At 43.2% G+C, this 20,791-nt stretch overlaps 1 protein-coding gene across 5 annotated transcripts in view; it reads right to left on the reverse strand.

Moving 5' to 3' along the window:
* The window catches only part of FRMD4A (FERM domain containing 4A), a 205,058-nt gene that overhangs the window by 75,279 nt on the left and 108,988 nt on the right, over positions 1–20,791 (reverse strand). For all 5 annotated transcript variants that reach the window (XM_042816296.1, XM_042816293.1, XM_042816297.1 and 2 more), the window contains exons 3-5: positions 20,386–20,480; positions 14,040–14,132; positions 810–894 (exon numbers count right to left, since the gene is read on the reverse strand). In XM_042816296.1, the coding sequence (XP_042672230.1) occupies positions 810–894; positions 14,040–14,132; positions 20,386–20,480 (273 nt within the window). The remainder of the gene's footprint in view (positions 1–809; positions 895–14,039; positions 14,133–20,385; positions 20,481–20,791) is intronic.

The raw sequence follows: 20,791 nt of genomic DNA on the forward strand, positions 1-20,791 counted from the left end.
TTTTTTTTTCTTTTTAAGCTTTATCTGGAAAATAAAAATAATTTAAAAAATAAGAACAACAGCAGAAGCTTTTCCTGGCAACACTCCAAAAAAGACTTTTCCCCTGTAACCAAACTGAGGGCTGACGAAGCACGTCTAATTGCAGCTCTGTCAGAGCGCGGAGCTCTGCCCTGCCCTTTCTCTGGACGCTGGGAAAAAAAAAAAAAAAAAAAAGAAAGAAAAAAACAGGCATTTGCCAGCTTCTCCTATCTAACCCTGCATTTTTGGACATGCAGAGTTAATCCTGGATTTTAAGATATGTGGAGATCAGGAAGCGAGGGCCAAGATTTGATATAAGCCCATTGTCTGAGCAGTCGCTAACACACTGTTGGGAGGTTGCAAAAGCAGGCTGTGCAGGGAACCCCTCTCTCACAAAATCCCACAGAATTAACCTCACGTACACGCATACAGCCACACGCCATCACACACCCCGACCCTCGCACACGCTCATACAGACACACGTGCGCACACAGCCTCACAGCTTCCATTCGTACGTACGCAAATCACACGCACCCCCCCCCCCTCCCAACCCCAGAAGATGGCGCCCGTCCTCTTCCCGCGCGGCCGCTGCCGCCCTCTTCGGGCGGGAAACGCTCCGGACTCCGCTCCGCCGCCCTGAGGGCTGACCTCGGCTGCTGCTCGTTACAAGCTCGTACGGCTTGCTTCTATAGTCATGCTACAGGTATTCAGTTCTGCAACCAATGCAGATTGGGTCAGGGGATGCAGAACCACATGTCTCAGCCCACCCCCGGAGCTCCCAGAGTCCTTACCTTGTAGATGCAGGACTTGGCATTCAAGAAAAACAGCTCTATGGTGGCGTTGTCCTTTAGATAGGAGATGCTTTCAATGTAGAACCTGAAAAGAAAAGCAAAAGAGGTGAGATATGTGGGAGAACCGGGGTAGAACTTGAAAATACTTCCATTACTTGAAAAAAAAAGTGGTTAGTGGAATCACGATGGGTATGCAGAGAATGAAGTTTCTTTGTTCATGATGCAGATGGAGTGATGAAAGAGCTTGTGCTCTACCTGATGACTCGGCACCACCTCAGCCCATCAAAGCAACTGGATCAGCAAGAGGATTATCTTGCTTCTAATAAACCCTCCGCGTTGTCTTTATACTTTAAACAATCCCTTATCTGTTTATTTTGTAAACTTCGTTCTGTGTCACATTCTGGCATATTATCTTCATTCCTTTTCCTAATCTATTTCTGTGCCACCAATGTACACCTCATAAAATTTTCACTGCCAGAACTCCACTCCTGGGTTCCCTCCTGTTGACTTCAGCTCTGTGTAAGACAAATTTTAAAATTTCTTGCTCTATTTTTGTGTTTAGCAGGCAGCAGCTATGGCTGCAGAGTAATTAACCAGCACTAGCTAAGGACCTTGCACTACTTAACAGTACCATGGGTATCAATGCTGGGGATGACAGTAATGTATTTCTTTTTGAGCAATGGCTGAGATGACTTCTCAGAACTCATTAAAAAGCTGCCTAGTCCAAACTCTGTGTCCAAAAAAACGCACCACTGCATTACCTGATTACCCCAAATGTTTGCAATTACATAGAAAGTTCATCTCACATATTAAACTGTTCAGTGTTTCATGTCTTGCTTGCTTTGAAACTTTGATCCTTCGGCAATGAAATTTCTGAGCGTTTTGCCACCATCTCAACTAAACTCCAGCCCTTGTCACAATTCTGCATTGTGACCCTTGGGATAAAAATGACAAGATAAAAGTAAGTGCCAGATATCATCAAGGTTAATAACTGACCATTTCACATGCGTATGTTGTGTATTTTAAGGATTCCGTTAGCAACAGAGAAAGCCTGTTCAGTATATGATCAAGGTGAGTTTTACATTTAGTTTTTATTTTTAGTAAGAAATACATTTATCTGCCCACTTCATTTCAGGGAGATCTTTTAGTTGCAGTACAGTGGCAACAATGTTCCTTACATAAATTCCAATACTATCGTGCGTTGTCAGAAGGAATTAGGATAGGGAAAGTGCCAGGGAAATGCTGTCTGCATTAGGAACTTAAAAAAACCAGTGAGATACCTTAGAAAACTGGGTAGAGACACAGGGTCCAGTTACAGAGAAATCTATTCCACTTACTCCCAGACTCCAGTGTCTAGCAGGGGAGCTGTGGGCTGCTGAAACTCGTGGGGCTTCACACAAACACTAAAAGGATTGTCCATGTCGAGCTATTTGCAGAACAGGGGGCTTTAAACGGGACCTTCTTATGGGTGAAGTTCAGAGTTTTGCAGTGCTCCTAGGTGTCTTCTGAAGACCCTTCAAAACAGTTTATTTCCTGACCAACTGCTTATTGTAGTGAAACATTTTGAGCTCCTCCGCTGAAGTGTTCCTGCTATTACCTCTCCTCTTCACCCTCTAGAAAAATTCAAATGAGAAATTGAAAAAAAAAAAGCAAAAAAAATAAGCGAAAGAAAATAAAACAAAATGGAAAAAAAAGACATCTGAATGTAGGATCGTTAAGGATGAAAAAAAAAAAGAAAAAAGCACTTTTTTTTCCTCTAGTTTTCACTGGGTTTCACCTCCTGTCCTTGAAACCCTTTTTTTGTTCTTGGCAAATAAAAATACACTTGGCTTCTGAAATGCAACAAGGATGCTGCATTAAAAAGCCGCCTTCTTGCTAGATCTGCTTTCTTGAGTGCAGCTGGCTTTCCATCTGCTGAATTCAGGGAGAAAAATGGCATTTTTACACTTACTCTTAAAGAACCTCCTCTGCTTATCAGTGCTACCAGTTCTCTCCTGGTTATGATTCTGGAATCTTTAATTTGAAGGGCAGAATAAGCAGGAATGTTTATTTCATTTTCAAACCCAGTGAAGGTTATCAGGAACGTTTTTTGTTTCATCAGCAGATGGAATGAGACCATCCTCTTCATCACTAGAGGGCAATATTGCATTTCTTAAGGCTGCAAGGATCTTTCCCAGGGCTTTCCACAGATTCACAGATCATTTTCTGTACAAAATCAAGTCTCTTAGAGCACAGAGCTTACACATGATACTTCACAAAGAAGACGCAATTCTCAAGTGATCTCTGGAGTGCAGGGTGTGCTGGGGAGCTACTGGCTCTCACACATGCACCCAGGCAAATATAAAGCATGTGCACCAGGAAATTGGTGTGATACTTCAAAAAAAGAACAAAAAGAGATTTGCAGAGAGAACTCTTACGAGATTTGCTGTGTGGCAGGCTCAGAAATCCTGAACTGGAGTAGACTCTCTTAAATGTACAGCTGGCACTGAAGCAACAGAAAGAGGAGGGAAATATGTTTTTTTGCACTAATTGTAACTCTCTCTCCAACCTCCTATTGTTTTTCAAACATTTTCCAAACATGGTGTAGGAAACTGCACTTTAAAATGGTCCGTGTCAGTGCCTAAGGAGGCAGGAAGAAGAATCTAGGAATGAATTAATCAAGAAATCTGTGTTAAATTCCTGACTGTGACACAGATTTACTTCATGACCTTCAGCAAATCATGTAGCTGACTGGGGCTGCTGGGCTGTATTTAGGAAATACTCCACCCTCCTCTGACCCCCTGTGTCTGTTTTGCCTATTAAGATTATAAGCCAATTCTTATTGCATATTTCAAGATCATCAGTTTTAAGAGGTAACTATTAGCTTTCTGTTGAGGACTCCTAAGAGAGCAGCATTCCTCCACGAGTTGTGAAGATGAAATATCCAGGAACTGATGGGCTGGGCAGAGATGCAGGCAGTGCAGTGTGTCTGACACCTTAGCTCTGCTACTAACATCTCCTGCAATGCAACCAACAAACAGCACTGCCTCAGACAGCTCCTATGAGAAGTTCTCTGATAGCCAGCAACAGTTGTGATGAGAAGTTAGGTGTGTGCGTGAAGGGAGAAAGCTCCTCAAGATTATGTGAATATAAAAACCAGAGAAATCATTTTTTAAAAGGTTTCAGAGGTAAAGAAGGAAGCTCAGCCAATGTTAATCTATTTCTGTGTTACTCATAATCTCCCCTCTGTGGTCCCAGTCACTTACAATTCATCAAATATATTTTCTAAGCATTAATTAAATGAACCAGTGAATATTGTGCTGGATAATGAACACAAAGTGCCTATCTTGACTGCTCCCTCTCAACAGCAGGAAGGTAGCGAGCACTGCAGAAGGAATCTTACAAGATTTTGGGAGCTATTGCATCTGAGACATTTAAATCTTTCAGCTGCAAGGACATGCCTTGTACTATATTAATTATATATTAAGTGCTGGTTAACTGGCAACTTGCTCTAAGACAGCTTAAACTCCCTTATGCTGTGATGAATGGCAATTTCCATCTCAATCAGACAAGTAGAGACATTTATGCAGTGGTGCTGGTGAGAAGCAACAGTAGAAACTCTTGATCCTTGGGTAACAGGACATTGGCATTGCTGCAAATTCTTCCTTGTGCTGCACACTTGCCCACCTTTGGCTTGCAGCAGAGAGAAATGCCCAAAGTTTGACTGACCATACTGGCTCTTCAGGAGCTAACAATCCCCTATCAGTGGTGTATCTGCACAAAGACAAATTAGGCATTGGTAGAAAAGGTGCATCACAGCTAGTACTTTGTTTCTGCAGTGGACATAGAAGACCTCAGGATTGTCAGGGAAGCATCCTCCTGAGCTGGTGATGTCTTTATATGGTCAGTGAGCATCAATGGCAGAAGAGAATTCTCCTGGCCCTTCTGAACTAAGTACGTGGCACAGTCTCAGAGAAATTAGCTCTGTGATCCTACATGGTTCCTTCAGGCTTATATTCATGTGTCCTTTGCAAATAGTCATGAGTCGTTTATCAGAAAGACGAGTTTGATGCTCACTTGCTTTAGCAACAGAGCTGAATTGACCAGCACTCCCAGTTTCTATACAGCAAAAGAAACTACTGAATAAAAAGTATTTGGCATTTCCCTAATGCTCAGCTCTAGACACAGCCCCTCAACAAGAACTTGGTGATCTGTTGTGTGGAATGGACCAGGCTCTGACTCTGCAAATGTAGAGTTGCAGCATGAAAGATCATAAACCAACATGTTTATTTCCAAGCAGAATCTGCCAAAAGTTAACAATGTTTTACCATGGTCAGAATGACTCAGTGACCTTGACTGATAAGTGTCACACTGCCAAACTAAAAAAGAAAAAAAAAAAAACAACAAACAGATTGAGTATCCCAAGTATCTGTTCTCTCTTCTGTTGAAAATATTTTCTTTTCTGTGAAAAATGAAAATAAAGGGTAAAGCCAGATTTCATGGAAGATGTCAAAATGAAGCAAAAGGATGCTGGTTTCGATGTGTTATCACCTTACCCCTGGGTGGGAAATGTGCTCAGACCCAAGAGAAGTGACTGAAATGGGCAGGTGATGCTCCCGTGTCCTTCCCAGCTGCCTGACTCCATTGTGGTTAGGATGCAGGACAGAGCTGTCATCATTGCTCTGTGGCTCTGTCAATGGGCTGTCTCTTATTTCATTGTTACAAAGCAGTGGCTAAAGGAGAAGACCCCCTTTCTGTCTCATCCATCCTGGGGTCTGGCTCATTATCCCTCACTACATCATTTAAAACCTCAAAGGATAATGTGAAAACTATGAGGCCATTAGCTAACCAGGAGAAGAAAAATCACATGCACCACTATAATGAACTTAAATGCAGATGTCATTATGTCCACTGTCTCATGCTAAATGAGTATTCTGAGCAACTCAGGCAGTAAAACTCCTTTTATGTTCCAGTCCTGTTTGCTAATAGTCATGGGTGCATACTTTATGTGCTGACACTTAAAGCAGACAATGGTCATGCTAAATAGTTGGCCTGTTAAGTAATCAGCCAAGAGTGAAAATCACAGATACTAAAAAGCCTAATTTACCTCCCTCCTGCATTAATTTTAATTCTGATCCCATCTTCTGCTGCCTGTGCTTGTGACATGCTCAGGTCCCCCTTGCTCACCATCAGAGACTGGTCGGGGTGCAGCAAGAGAGTCCTATGTTGATTTCTGTTTTGTTGCAGGGAAGCCAAAACCCTGAAAGTGAACGTGATTTCAGGAAGATGTAGAATTCTGGCTAACAAAGCTGTGGATGTTCAACCAGGGCGTATTCTATACTTGTAATGTAGTGTTAATCATGGCTTAGTGGTAGACTTGGCAGTGCCAGGTCAGTGGCTGGGTTTGGTGATCTTAGAGAGCTTTTCCAACCCAAATGATTGTAGGATTCTCTTCTCTCTCCCCTCCACAATCACTTTTCTGTGCAGATGCTTGCACCTTTTCCTACTGCCCATCCACATTTCTCCATATTTTTAAGAGAGCAGTCCACTGAACTCCTGCAAAACTCATAAGGTATTTAACCGTACCTGTGCCTCACCTTCTCCATTTACAAAAAACTAAGGAATCTGCTTTGGAGTGCATAAGGCTCCAGCTGTTTTCTAGGCTATATATCCTGAGAGTTTGCAAACTGAGTGTTCCGTATCAACACAGAGAGGCAAGGGAATCAAGGTAGCAGTATAGACACATTCCTCCCTGATGCATGGTTACAGCATCATATATCACACGAAAAGACACTGACATCAGAACAGCAAGTCCTGTTCATGCCTCTCAGGTGCAGACCAGGCCTGACAAGAATATAAAAGCAACAGCCAGCTCAGAATATTTTTTTGCACATTGCTTCACCCTGAAATGTCCTGTAAAGCTTAGCTTGGCAGAGAAGTTCAGCTTTGTACAAAGAAGGCTATTGCAGCTCCACTTGGCTTGGAATTATGTAGCTTTTTGCCCCAAGTGTGAGGTGAGAGCAGTGATCAAATCACAGCCAGCACTGCCTTCTTCCCCCCCCCCCTCCTTTCTCAGCCACCAGGGAATTTCCCCACTCTCCTGAGCTCTAGTGCAGCTCTGAGTGCTCTGCCATCCTTACCAAGAGTGACATCTTGGCTAGCAGAGGCAACTTGCTGGGTGGATTTTCTTGCATAACCCCATCCACCCGTATCTGTGGGATATCTTTCAGTTCAGGTTCTTGAACCAGTTTAGCAGTAGAAAACCTCTCCAGCCATTCCACTATGTTATCAGCAGCACAGAAAGGTACGATTTAGATGTGAAAGTTGGCATGGAATTTACTTACTCACTGCACCTACCCTTCCAACACTGTGTTCAATGCCACTGTGATGGAACTTTTCATAGCAGATTTTTCTGCTTGCTTCACTGGTGACATCAAATCACACCCACTAGTGAGAGTATAAATGCACAAATTGCAGTGAAAATGGAAATGATGTCTGTATGACTTTGACCCAGTTGGAGAATCTGTATGTAGGCATTAACATAACTATTGCTCCTTGATCCAAATTAGGTACAAGTCCTACATTGACAGTATCCATCATTTTTGCATAGTACCTATCATGCTGTCTAAATGCTTGCCAAAATTAGACAAGACAGTGCTTCCAGCATCAATGCATTCAAAATGTGGCTCAACACAACAATTTCTTAGAATGTTGATTTTCCTGTCCCTGAGGTGGCTGCATGCAAAAGAAAAACAGCTTATCCCCTTCTCTAAACACAGCACACTTATACAAATATATCCCTAGTTAAGCAGAAAACAGAAATAATATTATGGGACTCAAGAGCCAGACTGCTATTAAGATGTGTGTGTAATGGATGGCTTAGCTCAGAGCTGTGTGCTAAGTAGCAGAACCCCATTAGTTCCCTTCCTCAACCAAAGGTCAGACTTCACACAAGTAAATCTTCCGACTGGACAGAAGTTTCTCATGTCTCTAAAGAGACTCCAAGGAGCAAAGCCTCCCCGCAGGCAATTTATTACACCTTCCCCCTGTTGAACAGAGCAGGGGGCCACCCTGAGAAGGCTGCAATAAATTGTCTGCAGGGAGCCTTGTCTTCCAGCACAAACAAGATCTGAGTGGCTGTATTTATACTCTGCAACTGGGTGGGAGGAAGGGGTTTGCAGATCTTTCCCCTCAGCATGCATACAGCTGATGCACATCAACCAGCCAGATTAATGCTGTGCAGAGAGATCTGGCTTATGGCTCAGCTTTGCCAGACTTTTTAAACAGAAGCCCTGAAAGCCAGCTTGGTTGTGCTGGGCTGGTTATATAGAGTTAAAATTCTGCTTTTTGCTACCTTTTCTACAGTATCTCAGCAATTAATGTGAGTGGGAGATGGTTGTTGTAGGCGAATGCGGGACCCCCCCACAGGGGTCTCCTCATATATAACATAAACTGCTATAAACTGGGAGCCCAGCGCAGTGAGTTAGTGTCCCTGTGCTGGTAATGAGAGCAGGTGGGAGAGACAGCTCAAAGAGGAGAGAGCATCCCAAGGGAATTAAACATCTAAGGGCAGTTCTCTGGACACTCCCGGAATGATCAAACCCCATGGCAAAGTGGGGTCCAGCACTACCCTCCTTGCAGCTTCCCATGCAAAGAGACCCAGAAAGAGCAAAGTAGAACAATTTGTGTATATATGATTTTTCCTCAGCACCTTCTGTCAAGTGCTAACAGGTGTGATGGAGCATGCCCATGAGTGACAGCAAATCTTGTCACTTTTCTCCCCCTCCCCTGCCTGCAGAATTGATGTATCTCACAATGCTTTCAGGCCTGTCTCCCCATTTCTTGGAAAATCCTGTCTCACACCATGGGAAGGAGAGAGAGGGATGTTCCCTCTCCCTCTTTGGAGGGGAGAGAGAGTACCTGGTGATGTGGGGGCAGGATCCCTCTGCCACCAGCTCTCTTCCCTCCTCTTGGCCTCAACTTCCTGCTGGCTTTCTCTCATTCCACCTGCTTTGCTCTGGGATACACTCAGAGGTCCTACAGCTTGTCCATTTCCTTTTGTTTTCTTCCTGGAGCAAGGTAATGGGAGACCCACAAACACCTCTGGTGGGGAAAGTTATAGATGGAGGAACATAGGGCACTATATGCAAGACAAATAAATTGCACTATTTAATTTGGCGTGGTCTGTTCAGTTCTTCCTGCCCCAGCAGCCTGCTGTCATCACCACCCCCTAATCTGATTTCTTGGGGTCAAGTGGAGCTGGCTGGAAATGAGTGTGGCACACAGAGCATTGGTGTGTGAGTGAAGTGGGCAGGTTGTGAGCAGCATTCCATGGAACTACACCCCATACATGTCTTCTGGCTAATACAGAAGGCAGCAGTGTATTTTGACAGCCAGCTGTAAGATCCATCTAGCCCTATGTACAATCTGCATTAGCAAACACTGTCTCCCTTTCTTCCAGGGTTTGTTATTTCCAAATGGACTACAGTTCCTTTTATTTTTAACATTAGTCCTTTCCATAGAATCATAGAATCACCAAGATTAGAAAAGTCCTTCAAGAGGTCCATTTCTACTCAGGTAGACAGGCAGAGCTCTGCAGATAGAGAACATCTCCTCAGCCCTGTCTAGGCCAACCATAATCTGAATTTATAGGCTGCAGTTGTAGTACACATTGAAGATTCAGCAGATGAGAAGAGGCAGATACAATCAGAGAAGTGAAGTAGCTGTTTTAGAGTATGACTTACTGAATTCCAAAGTAGTCATCTAGAATCAGGTCAGAGGAATTGTTCCTAAAAAGTGCCTATTACTGGGAAGAGGCTCTGGTAATCAATCCTCATACAGAATAGTTGATCAGATAGATGTCTCAGGTTGTTGAGAGGAGTCCCATCTCAGACTTCTTCCCACCTGCCTTAGATTGAGGCCATGGATGGTGCACACAAAGCTGTATTCCTTCAGGTTAAAGTGAACAGCAGTGTTGCACCCTGTGTTCCAGTGCTGGCCTCTTAAGGCCACTATGTTCTCTAGTAACTGTGGTGAAATGGCAGAGGGTCTGGGTTCAGTATTAAGGGACTTGAGCCCCTACAGCTCCTATGCTGACTTCAGCTTGGCCGGTGTATATGAACACATGCCAGATGTTGCTGGACACAGACATTCCTCAGTGCGAATACTGCAGGGCCATAGAGACAAATTCACTGCCCTGCAGCGTATTTGAGTATTGAAGATTTACTTAACATTCTTTCCTGACTTTCTGGAAGAAAAGCCATTCTACATGAGAGTAGCACTGATCCAGCGTGACGACTTCTGCAGTGAGCTGTCACTGTCTAACTGGTGGAGCTACCCTGAGAATGGGTACATGCATTCCTAGGAGAAGATCCACCGGTGAAGTGAATTTTATTTGCTGAGCTTGTTCATATAAAGTAACAGCATGACAAACACCCAGAAGATAAAGAAATCAGACTCATGCTGATGGTTCCCTAGCTAAAGATTGCTAATCCCACAAGGCCATTGTTTGAGGATGAGAATTTACTGCAAAGCTGAGCCAACTTTGCTTTCCGTGAACAAACAGCATGACTATGCTCCAGTCCTTTCTCACTTCAAAGATTTATACAAAAGGAGAAATTTTGCCTTTCTTCTGCCCATGTGAACCAGAGCAAAATGCCTCCTTTCCTGTCTAAAGCATAGCAACCTTTATCTGAACCCCTGATACCTTTGCTTTCCTTTGACCTCTTTGCTGCCTGGGTCTCCGCTCTTTACTTAGGTTCCTGCCTTTTGCTGTGCAGCTCATGTTGTGAGGTACAGTTTCACTGTCCTCCTCTGATCTCAGAACACTCCTGTAAAATCAATCAAACAACCCCTCATTCCTTCATCGCAAAGAGGAGGCAGGGAATGAATTTCACCCACAATCAAGTGACCAGCGCTTTAGAAAGCCACCCAAGAAGCTAATTCAGAGATGAGAACTAACAGCACTCCCATCTCATTGTCAGTTGTCCTACCTCCCCTGCAAGACACATGGCACTCCCTCTTGCTTTCATGTACAGCTTTAAAACCATATAAATAGATACTAGCAAAGTCTCATAAAATAGTAGTGCACAACTGCCATGGTCCAGTTCACAGCTGCCCAAGCAACCGGGATTGCTTCCTAGATTCCTGTGTTGTTCTCAGTGGAAAGATCCAGAGAAGCACTAGATGACAACAAAAAGAGAGGCTACAGTTAGTTATGCAAGTGTCTGAGGGCAGTAGCCTTGCTCTCTGAACTAATGCTAAGGATGTCCTTATAAAACCCTCCTTTGATAGCACTGTGAAATTTTCGGTCTTCAATTACAGAAGAGAGTGAAGACACCAGACGTCAGTGCTCAGCAATACCAAACTCAAAGGAAATGTGTGACAAAAGACAAAGCTTTAACAGTGCTCCAGAGATTTTAGGAAGGGAGGAGAATTTCACTCTGTGAAGCTTGTGGAATTTCTTATTTGCATCAAGGTTCTTCCAAGAAACCTTGATTCAAAAGGTGTATTTTGGCTTAAATGCATATTTAGTGTAATCTCAATGGCAGGCATGTTGCCCATCAACAGTGCTGCAGGCAAGTTAAGGCTAAAATCAATCTGATAGTCACATAAAAGGTGAAAATTGTTCCTGCATAGGTTCTCCTCTTCACAAACTACCATTTACTGTTCTTGCCTGAGGCCTCATGTCTTCAGTTGTTACCCAGTGTGGTTGATTTGTACATTTACTTAGATTTGAAGAAAAAACCCACATGATTACTAAATCCTGATACAGTTTTCTCTGCAAAGAACATCTGGCACATCTAGTTACTTGAATTACTCTTTCCCCAGTTGGGACTCCTGGCTCCAAGCTAAGCTCTCCTTGCTGCAGTTCTTGAGACATGCAATGCGAGGAATGTACCTACAGGCACAGGTAGCCCTTTACCAATGATGCAGTAGGTTTCATGGACACCCGATTCCTTAAAAATTATCACATTTCTAACTCTTTAAGGAATAGCATTACTTATCTCTGCTTTCCACATCATGGTGGCAGGTCATTTTTGTTTATGATCTGGGCATGGATGGTTTTGTAAGCCACTGTGCACCCCTGGACTATCAAAACTGGTTGCTCTCTTCACAACCTTTTCTCCAGTCCTGGCATTAGTTCTGAAGCCAGAAGTCAAACCACTGGGTGAAAGATATGTGAGGCTTTTCCAATTTCATCCAGCTGCTCAGGATCAGTTTCTTCTCCAATTGCCTTCTGCTCAGATCAGATTTGGGGGTGGATGTGGGAACTTATTACATGCTTGGAAGCTTTTTCAGTGTCTTTCTAGCGCATGATATCCTCAGGGAAGGAAAAGCAGTAGAAAAAACAATTTAAGTGAATGCCCATTCCTAACTCATGAGGCATCCGGCCTTCTAATCGTGACAATCCAATCACTACTATCAAAAATAAGAGTATAAATCCAAACTCGGTGTGCTATTTCACACTTTTCTTTTCAACCACTAGACGCTGATTTTTCCCCTGTGGTTTTCTCTTACAGATTTTGATTCCGGAACAGGAGAGGTCACTTATTTTCTAACTGTTATATGGATCCATACTTCTAAGATGTCTTTTGGCTAAGATCCCACTAGAATGACTTGTCCCCATTTTGTTGCCAACTCCCATAGAACAATACAGATGGCAATATTTATGCCCGTTGAGTGGTCTTTGAAATGAGTATGAGAATGATGCTGGAGCTCTGGCTTTCACACCTCACAGCTGTACTCCTGAAATCTGCACTTAGCTCTTGCTCAGTCAGAGACTTCTCTGCTTTCCATGAGACCACTGCCCTAGCAATGAACTCCTCAGTTTGGCCTCTAGGCAAGATGCTTGATATCAGAGCACCTATGTTCTTTATTTTTTATTTATTTTTTTAAATTTGCCTATCAGTCTAATACACTTTCAGAAAAGTTCCTTCAGTTCTGTGCAGGCCTAAACACAGGTCGATCTGGATTGTAAACAGCAGAAATGTTCAGCTCTGGATCTACCCTTACGGTTTGAAACATCCAAAGTGTAGTAGAGAAACCTCTTCCTGTGGGACTCAGCAGACTGGTTCTGGAGTCATGGGGCGCTGTGCAAAAACGGGGATATAATAGAACAAAGAGTCTCTTCTCTTGAGAATCCTTCGTTGTAATTGGAGTTAAATGAATGACAATCACTCTGCAGGAAAAAAGCTGCACTTGGGGGAAGAAATTCAAAAGTAAGTCTTCATTTTTTTATGGGTTCGATGGAATGAATGAGAGTGATGTCAGATGTAATATAATATTGGAGTGGAAAGGCTAACAGAAAAAGACACAGTAACGCTGCACTGGCTAGTTGTAGACATGAGCTATACATTAAAAGTAAGTCAAAACCCCCAACTTAATTTTGTACATATGCTATCCCACCCCCAGCCTCTCTTGGGGTGTCTTAAAGTTGCAAGGGCAGATTTGTCTTCTCAGAAAATATCTCCCTCGAGGGCAAAGATGCCATATACAGAAGAGCGCCAACAGCTTTCTAGCATTACCTAACACAAACAGCTGCTGCAAAAACCACAGATGAAAAGAAATTCTCCCAAACTGGCATAATTTTCATTAAAATCTTCTACTCCAGTCTGTGAGTATGTTTTACACACATGCAGAAGCCAGACTGGTCACTAGAGATTATTCATTACACCACATTGTAGTTGAACCCGGAAATCGATCAATGATGACGTTATAAGAGGATTTATTTGGTCCCTGATACAGTGCACAGATCAGGCACAATCCAGGAGAAATGGCTGGCTTGGTGAAGAAGTGAGTGCCCTCCCTTCAGTTGGCTGTGCCAGCAGAAAGAAATCTTCGTCCCATGGTCCTGCCCAGCTCAGACTTTCCAAAACTCATAAATAAAACCACCAATCCATGAAAGACATAACATCTGATCTTCACTTTATACTAGTGTTGATATTATTACTGCTAATTTACACTTGTGTCAGAGGAGTTTACAAGGATGAGGAGATCACAAGGAACTTCCATAAAGTGTTTGCTTGTCTACAGGTGTGACAAATGGACAGACCTGCTTCTTGGCTTCTAGGAAACAGTTCATCCATACCTATATTGGTACCTGGGCTGGGCTGTCAGCACCTGGTCTAGCTGTGGGTGTACCTGTTCATTATAGGGGAGCTGGACTAGATGACCTTTAAAAGTCCCTTCCAAGTCAAACAGTTCTATGATTCCATGACCCGTGGGACGAGTTTGCTGTCATGCACTTACCTGACACAAAAGTGCAAAACAACTGGTCCTGACTTTTTGGGGAAGTCATGTTCCAGCACCCTGCGGTCCAGCTGAAGCCAGTTCAAGTGTCCCCTGGCAAGAAAAGAGACAGATGTGAGCCCACCACCAGAGACACTTCTTGCTGCTCTTTGCAGTGAGGTCCAGGGTGTTACAAAAGATGAACTGGAGTACATGCTGTTTGCCCTTGGCTACTGTATGATATTTGGAAAACACACAGCAAATGTTTGAGGAATAGAGGCAATAGCATCCTGGCAACATTTCAGTCTGAGAACTGAACAGCTAAAGTTCAATCTGTCAGAATGAAAGCTGGCAGCATCGACCAGGCAGGACAGCCCAAAATGTTATGAGCTTCACCTTTTTATTACAACCCCCCTGAGCAGCTGTATCATTAAAAGTCTGTCAAGATTTTCATTAGAAATCCTTACCGTTAAGAGTTTCCACAATGCCTGCAATATTTCACTCAAGGCTAAATCTGTCTGTATACAGACCCAGACAGTTTATTTACCACCCACATGCTTTCTGTAGCCTCTCTAGGTTAGCCCAGCTTTTGCTTTTCCTCCTTCAGAGAGCTTCTGAAAAACAGCTGCTCCACAAAGTTTTCCAGCTCCAATTACCACATGCTGCTCTTCTTTTGCCTAGATGATACCTGTCGCTGTTATTTTCTCCTACAATTTATCCATCTGTGCCTTGCAGCTGGAAGCTTTCCTGGGCAGCAGCTCTGTTCTTTGTCATGTTCCACGCATTGTAAAGTGCTGTGTGTGTGTGAGCAGTATTTTGTAAACACCATTATTTGTATTAAAGGGGCATCTCATTCCCCAGCTGAGGAAAAGACCCTCTTAAATTAGGTGCTGTGGAAATACATTAGGGTGAAATTCAGGACCCACTGAAGTCAGCAGGAATTGTGCTGCTGCCTTCAGTGATGCTGGGGCTGCATCCTGCAAGCATTTTGCTATTGATTTCAGTCAGACCAGATTTCACCCAGAGGGAGAAGCAGCCCATGCCTTCAGCACTCTGCTGTCTAGACAAGCGAGAGGAGAGAGAATTGAAGCAATTTTGGGGAGAATCATGCAGCAAATAAAGCAGGAAATGGAATTCAGATGTCCTGAGCTCTATTCCATGGCCTGTCTGCCAGCTCATGCTAATCCTCAAGATTCATTCTTCATTCCACCAAAATAAAAAAATAGAGGCTTCATTAAAGAAAAAAAAAAAGTGTTAAATTAAGTGCCAGTGATTCCACAAGTGTTAGTAACATTCCCTGTCAGCAAACACACTCAGCTTTCCCAAGGGTCTGCTCATTGCTCCTTAGCAGCAGTGTGTACTTTGGGCAATGTGAAACGCCCCTAGAAGTTAAGCAGTGACAGCCTTTTAGCAATGCAACCAGATTTCTTCTACAAAAAAAAAAAAAAAAAAAAAAAAAAAAGGGAAAGTAGGAGGCTTTGGATCACCTGGGTTCCATCTGAATTTCTATAAAGCTGCTCTGGCTTACACTAATGCAGAAGAGGGTGGGCAGTGCAGGGACCAGGCAGATCTGGGCTGGAGACCACTGAGACATCACCTGTGCCCTGCTTGGTGCTGCCCTACAGAGCCTGTTCTGTGTTCACACCCTCTGGTGAAGTACCTTTTCCTAACACTCACCCGACCCTTCCTGATAGCAGCTCCGTGCTGTTCCCTTGGGTCCTGAAGACTCATGTCCCCCTAAGGGGACTCAGGAAGTGTGAAATTAATTGTGAAGGCTGCACTACACATGGAGACAGGAACTATCCATGCTCACCTGCTCCTACCCAAAGTCCAGACTGATTATCTATCTAGGCCATCTGCCTATGTAGGCCAAGGTGTGACACACTGTCAGAGCAAGGGGACAACACTCTAAGACTGACATCCTATCCTGAACCTGTCCATCTGCATTTGTATCACCAAAGCAGCAGCTAGCAGTGGCTGATGGCATTACAAATAGGTTCCTACTGAGACAAATTTGTTGACAATGGGCATACTGTTCAACAACAGAAGTGTCTGGGTTTTCCTAACACGTGCAACAAGGTATTGAGACACCACGGTGCACAAAGCAAGTTCCCTTCAAAATATTCTGTATTTTGAAAAAAAAACCAAAACTTGTTCTTTTCAATCTCACTGCATTTTAAAGTGAGTGATACAGCCAATACAAAAAGAATATATGCATATGCATCGACATACCCGGTTACACATGCGTGTCCACTGAGTTTTTGGGTTTCATTACTCTCTGCTGCAAGGAGCATAAATCTAAAGCTCCTTCAGAGGAGGAAAGTCACTTAAATCACTGCCAGGAGCTAATTGCTCACTGTACTCAATTACCACTTACAAGCTTTCATCACTAAGGGCTTCTGCACTGCATACTGTCATCCAACTCCTTGTTTTCTAGCATCCGTGTGTGCCACATACAGAACAGCAGCAGTGAACAGTCACTGGCATCTGTGAATGTGGTCTATCAGGGAGCCAAACTCCAGCGCTTTAACACCGCAAAACACTTTGCTCTGGAAGCTGTCTTGCTGTCTTCAGCAGGACTATTCACGGAGCACAGTCCCAAGTAAGACATGGAAAAGTGTGGCATATAACCCTAGGTATGTATTAATCCCAGCAGTTCTCACAGACCAATTTAGGCAGCTTGCTTTTGGATCCCATTCATGCATGCCTGTTTCTGGTTGAATTTCCCTTACAGTTCAATTTAGAGCCACAAAATAGCTTTTGTTTCATTATCTCCATTGATTTGTTCATTTAGGTATTTATGTCAGTGTATTCACAAACAATGGTGCAAACAGTTTTGCGTGACCTCTAAGGAGGTTGAATATTGGAAGCCCTATCATTTTTCTCTGTTGTTTGTCTTGGCAGTTAAACTGATGTGTCAATTATAAAAACATAATTGTTTTTAGAAACAGTAACCGGGTCCATTTAGGTTATAGAGTAAGTATGGATTTTGGTGCCCAAGGTTTGTATTGTCAGTTGCAGGCAGTAGTTTCTGTTTTCTTTTGTCAGAGCTTTCAAAAAGGAGCAGTGCATCAATGAATACTTTGCCTCCAGGTGGATCTGTTTATAAAGTTTTACTGGTTCATGTCCAGTTTCCTGCAAAGGGAATCTATATAAATTTGTGTTGCAAAGACACTTGGAATAAATACAGCACCTCACACCCCTTTAGTGTCAAACTCATGCTGAACTGAATGGATATTGAAAAAGACCAAATCAAGTAATAGAAACCGTATATGCTATTTTCCATTTCCATCAGTAACTACAGAAACAAAACCCAACAACTATACGTTCACAGGTTTTCTCATTTAAGGTCTTGATCTTTCAACAGAAATATTTTTCTGAAGGAGCTGCAGAGCTCGGGGAGCTATGTGAGGTTAACTATACAGACCAGGCAAACAATGGGCTCAGTGACAATGGAAATGGTCCCATGCCAGAGCAGGACATCATTCCAAGAGCTCCACCACCCACTGGGAAGTCTGCTTAGCCTGGCCTTGGGACACTTGCTCCCTAGTTCTCGCTTTGCTGTATTGCTGGAGGGTGGAAACAGGTTTTTCTCCCAAATCCTGGAGATGTGGTGCCCTGCTGTTCCTCTTCTCATATTCTTCCCTTGCTGTCTCCTAGGACATAGAATCCTCAGTGGAGTAAGGGCACTCTCTGGTGTTATCAAGTTACTGCAGTCTCTAGCACAAGTCTAACACAAATAGTTAAGGCCTCAGTCCTGTTTTGTTCTGGCAAAGGAAGGACAGACATCAGCAAAATGATTTTCAGCAGCCAAATGCATAGCAGGGGGAGCAGTGCAGTGCAGAAGCTGATAGTTCTCTGTGATGCAGGTGACATGTCTAAGGATGAGCAAAGGACATGGCAGACTTGTCCCTAGCCCAGAGGGGCCTTCTGAGGTGAACAGAAGGGGAACTTGCTGTGACTTGCTCTGACTTGTTCTCTTGGAATGCTGGAAGAGCTGGTGCCAAGGGAAAGGGCAGCTAGCAGAGATTTGCACTCAGCTGAATTAGAAAAAGGCTTGTTCCCCACCTCTTTTCACTCTTAATCAACTACTATATAGATCTTCTGGCTTCACTAGAAGCTTGGCCCCACATGCTATTCAAGGACAACCTTTTGACCTGTGCTCTCCCTCAGTTAATGGCTCATGCCATATAAAGCCTTCCTATGATCATTAAAATAGGAGGCGTTATTTTCTCCTCTGTAATAGTCTGACAATCTAATTTTAGTCACACTGAACGCAGTAATGACCCTATATTATCACAAGAAACTATTAAGTCGCCAACGCAAAGGTTGTTCCTATTGATTTTCTTCTCAGGTTGTCATGATAGAGCACAACTAATGAATGGAAATCCCCAGTACAAATCATTTCTAAATAAATTACTCTTATAGAGCTTTTACTCTTAAATAGAAGAATTGATTTAATACTTTAGTGGCTTTTCTTCTTCCTGAACTCACAATGTAGCCAACCCCAGACTGCATTTATGAACCAGGCTTGTCCTGTTTCAGCTGGTTATGGGTCTCTTTCAAGGAAAGAACATGAAAACTCAGCGGAATAGGATGAACAAAGAGAAGAAAATCCCCGAGGGCCTGCGTCACAAAGGTTTCTCTTTGCGCTTCTGGTCTACATCAGGTATAACACTGCATTAGGTACTCTGCAAACAAACAGTAGGAGATCGCTTTCCCAATTTTGAAGAAAGGAATTTCTTTTACTTCCAGGTTAAGATCTGTGGTACATACAGACCAGTATACTTTCTGAAGGTGATGTGGGACATTCTTTTCTAAGACCGACTCCTACGTCCTAAGTACATTTTTTTGCCACGTTCAAATAAAATAATTGCTATATCTTCAAAGCTTTTTACAGTAGAGGAGGAAATATTATGCATTTACGATCTGTGTAAAGTTCCTCCTGCTCCTCCTTTGAGGACAAATCTCACTGATTTGTACTGGGTTGGAGATCTACTACAGGGCTGAGCTGCTCATGTCAGTGAGATGGCATCATCCTTGGGCTCTCCTGTGATTTGGGTCCTGCTTCTGCATGTGTCTGACACCGAGCATCCTTCCACACAACAAACCGTGTCCTGAGGTGGCCTCAGGCTGCCCAAGGCAGGTGCTTGCCAAAGGGACTGTCTCTAGAGGGGTGATTGCTGCTGAACTCTCTGTGGGTATGCCTGTGCAATTATCCAGCAGCTGGATAATTACTCAATCCAAAATAATTATTCCAGCAGATAATTTAAATTTCTCCACCACCTCAGCAGGAGAGTGGAGATGGCTAATGAGAGCGTTACTGCTGGCTCAGCTGTCCCAGGAACCCCACCCATGGGCTTGACATTCTTGCTTTTTAGGACTGCAAAAGCATGTGGGTCTTCCTCTTGGTTCATCTTACAGAAAATGCTTTTGCAAACTAAGGTGGAGGACAGCGGACAGAATTAGAGAGCACAGCTGTCATGAGAAAAGTCTAACTACAGAGAATAGGCAGCTGGGAAAAGGAACAGGGACTGTGCATAGCACTGAGAGATTATAGTCTAGGACTTGTTGTAGCATTTGCCAGACCTTGAATATTTATCCAGTTCTAATTTTAGACATACTTTTTAAACAAGGTGTTGGTAGAAATGTCTTGTCTTAGGACAAAAGCTCAAGTTCTGTTGTGAACAGCTCTGGGAGCCAAGGTTCTCGGTGAGCAACCAGCACTGCCTGAGGTGGCTGCAGTGACAGAATCAAATTCTGAGGCTTAGCTCAGCCATAAGGCTGTTGGTCAAATTCCCCTTTTTGATGGAAACCTTACTTATAAAAGTGCTTTTAGCCCACGTTAGTGCTGTCAATCCCTTTCTTTCTCAAGCTTTCTTCTTTCTTTTTATTGAGAAATTCTAATCTGGGATCTAAAAGAATTTTAAAAAATTGAATAATTTTGTGAGTTGTTTTTTTTTTTCCTTTCACTTTCCTCAAAATAATTTAGCACTACTTCTAAACCCGCTTGAGTGATCAACACTTTAACTGAAGGTTTTTGCCAATCTGACAAGAACTTAGAATTAGCAAAGGGATCTTAAAGAGGTTAAACTAGACTTCCACCAGTGCCAAAAAGCACCAAGTCTTTACAGATGGGACTAGGAAGGGATTGTTACTCTATACACCTCCAGCAATGCTGAATTCCTACCTTCTAAAGAGATATCGCAGGACAGACTGATTACAGACCCACACCTTCCTAGACCTTGATCTAGGACCTTGGGGTGCTCAGGTCTTCTACTCTGGTCATTTTATTGAGGACCAAACAACAGTGAGATTTGCCCTGATCTGAGAGTTGCCTCTTAAGTCTTTGACTCCTTGCACTTACGTTTCATCTGTGAATGCAATTCCAAAGTATTCTTTCTCCTTCAGGTTGAAATGAGATGCCACCAGGTCAAGCAACTCCTTTGCCAAAAGCTTTGGCTGGAAAACAAAAATGAAAGAAAGTGATTAATGAAGAGAACTTTGATATAAGGTACCATGTTTCTGGATGGACTATCCTTGGATAGTATCTGGATGCTATCCTTGAAGGTACTCCAAGGAAAATAGAAAACAGGTGGTTCTGACCTTGCCAGTGCTCACTGTCTCTGTAGATAGATGAACAGCTGCTTACCAGTGTTCAGACTTACCATGACTTGCTCACATACGCCTCTCTGATAATTTCAGTAGTTAAAGCTTTTTATCAAGAACCACTGCAAACACATTACAAACACCCAGTCTCACACGCACAGCAT

The sequence above is a fragment of the Centrocercus urophasianus genome, unplaced genomic scaffold, assembly GCF_019232065.1.
Source record: "Centrocercus urophasianus isolate 14NV4802_14NV808 unplaced genomic scaffold, USGS_Curo_1.0 seq_15, whole genome shotgun sequence".
Classification (NCBI taxonomy): Eukaryota; Metazoa; Chordata; class Aves; order Galliformes; family Phasianidae; genus Centrocercus; species Centrocercus urophasianus.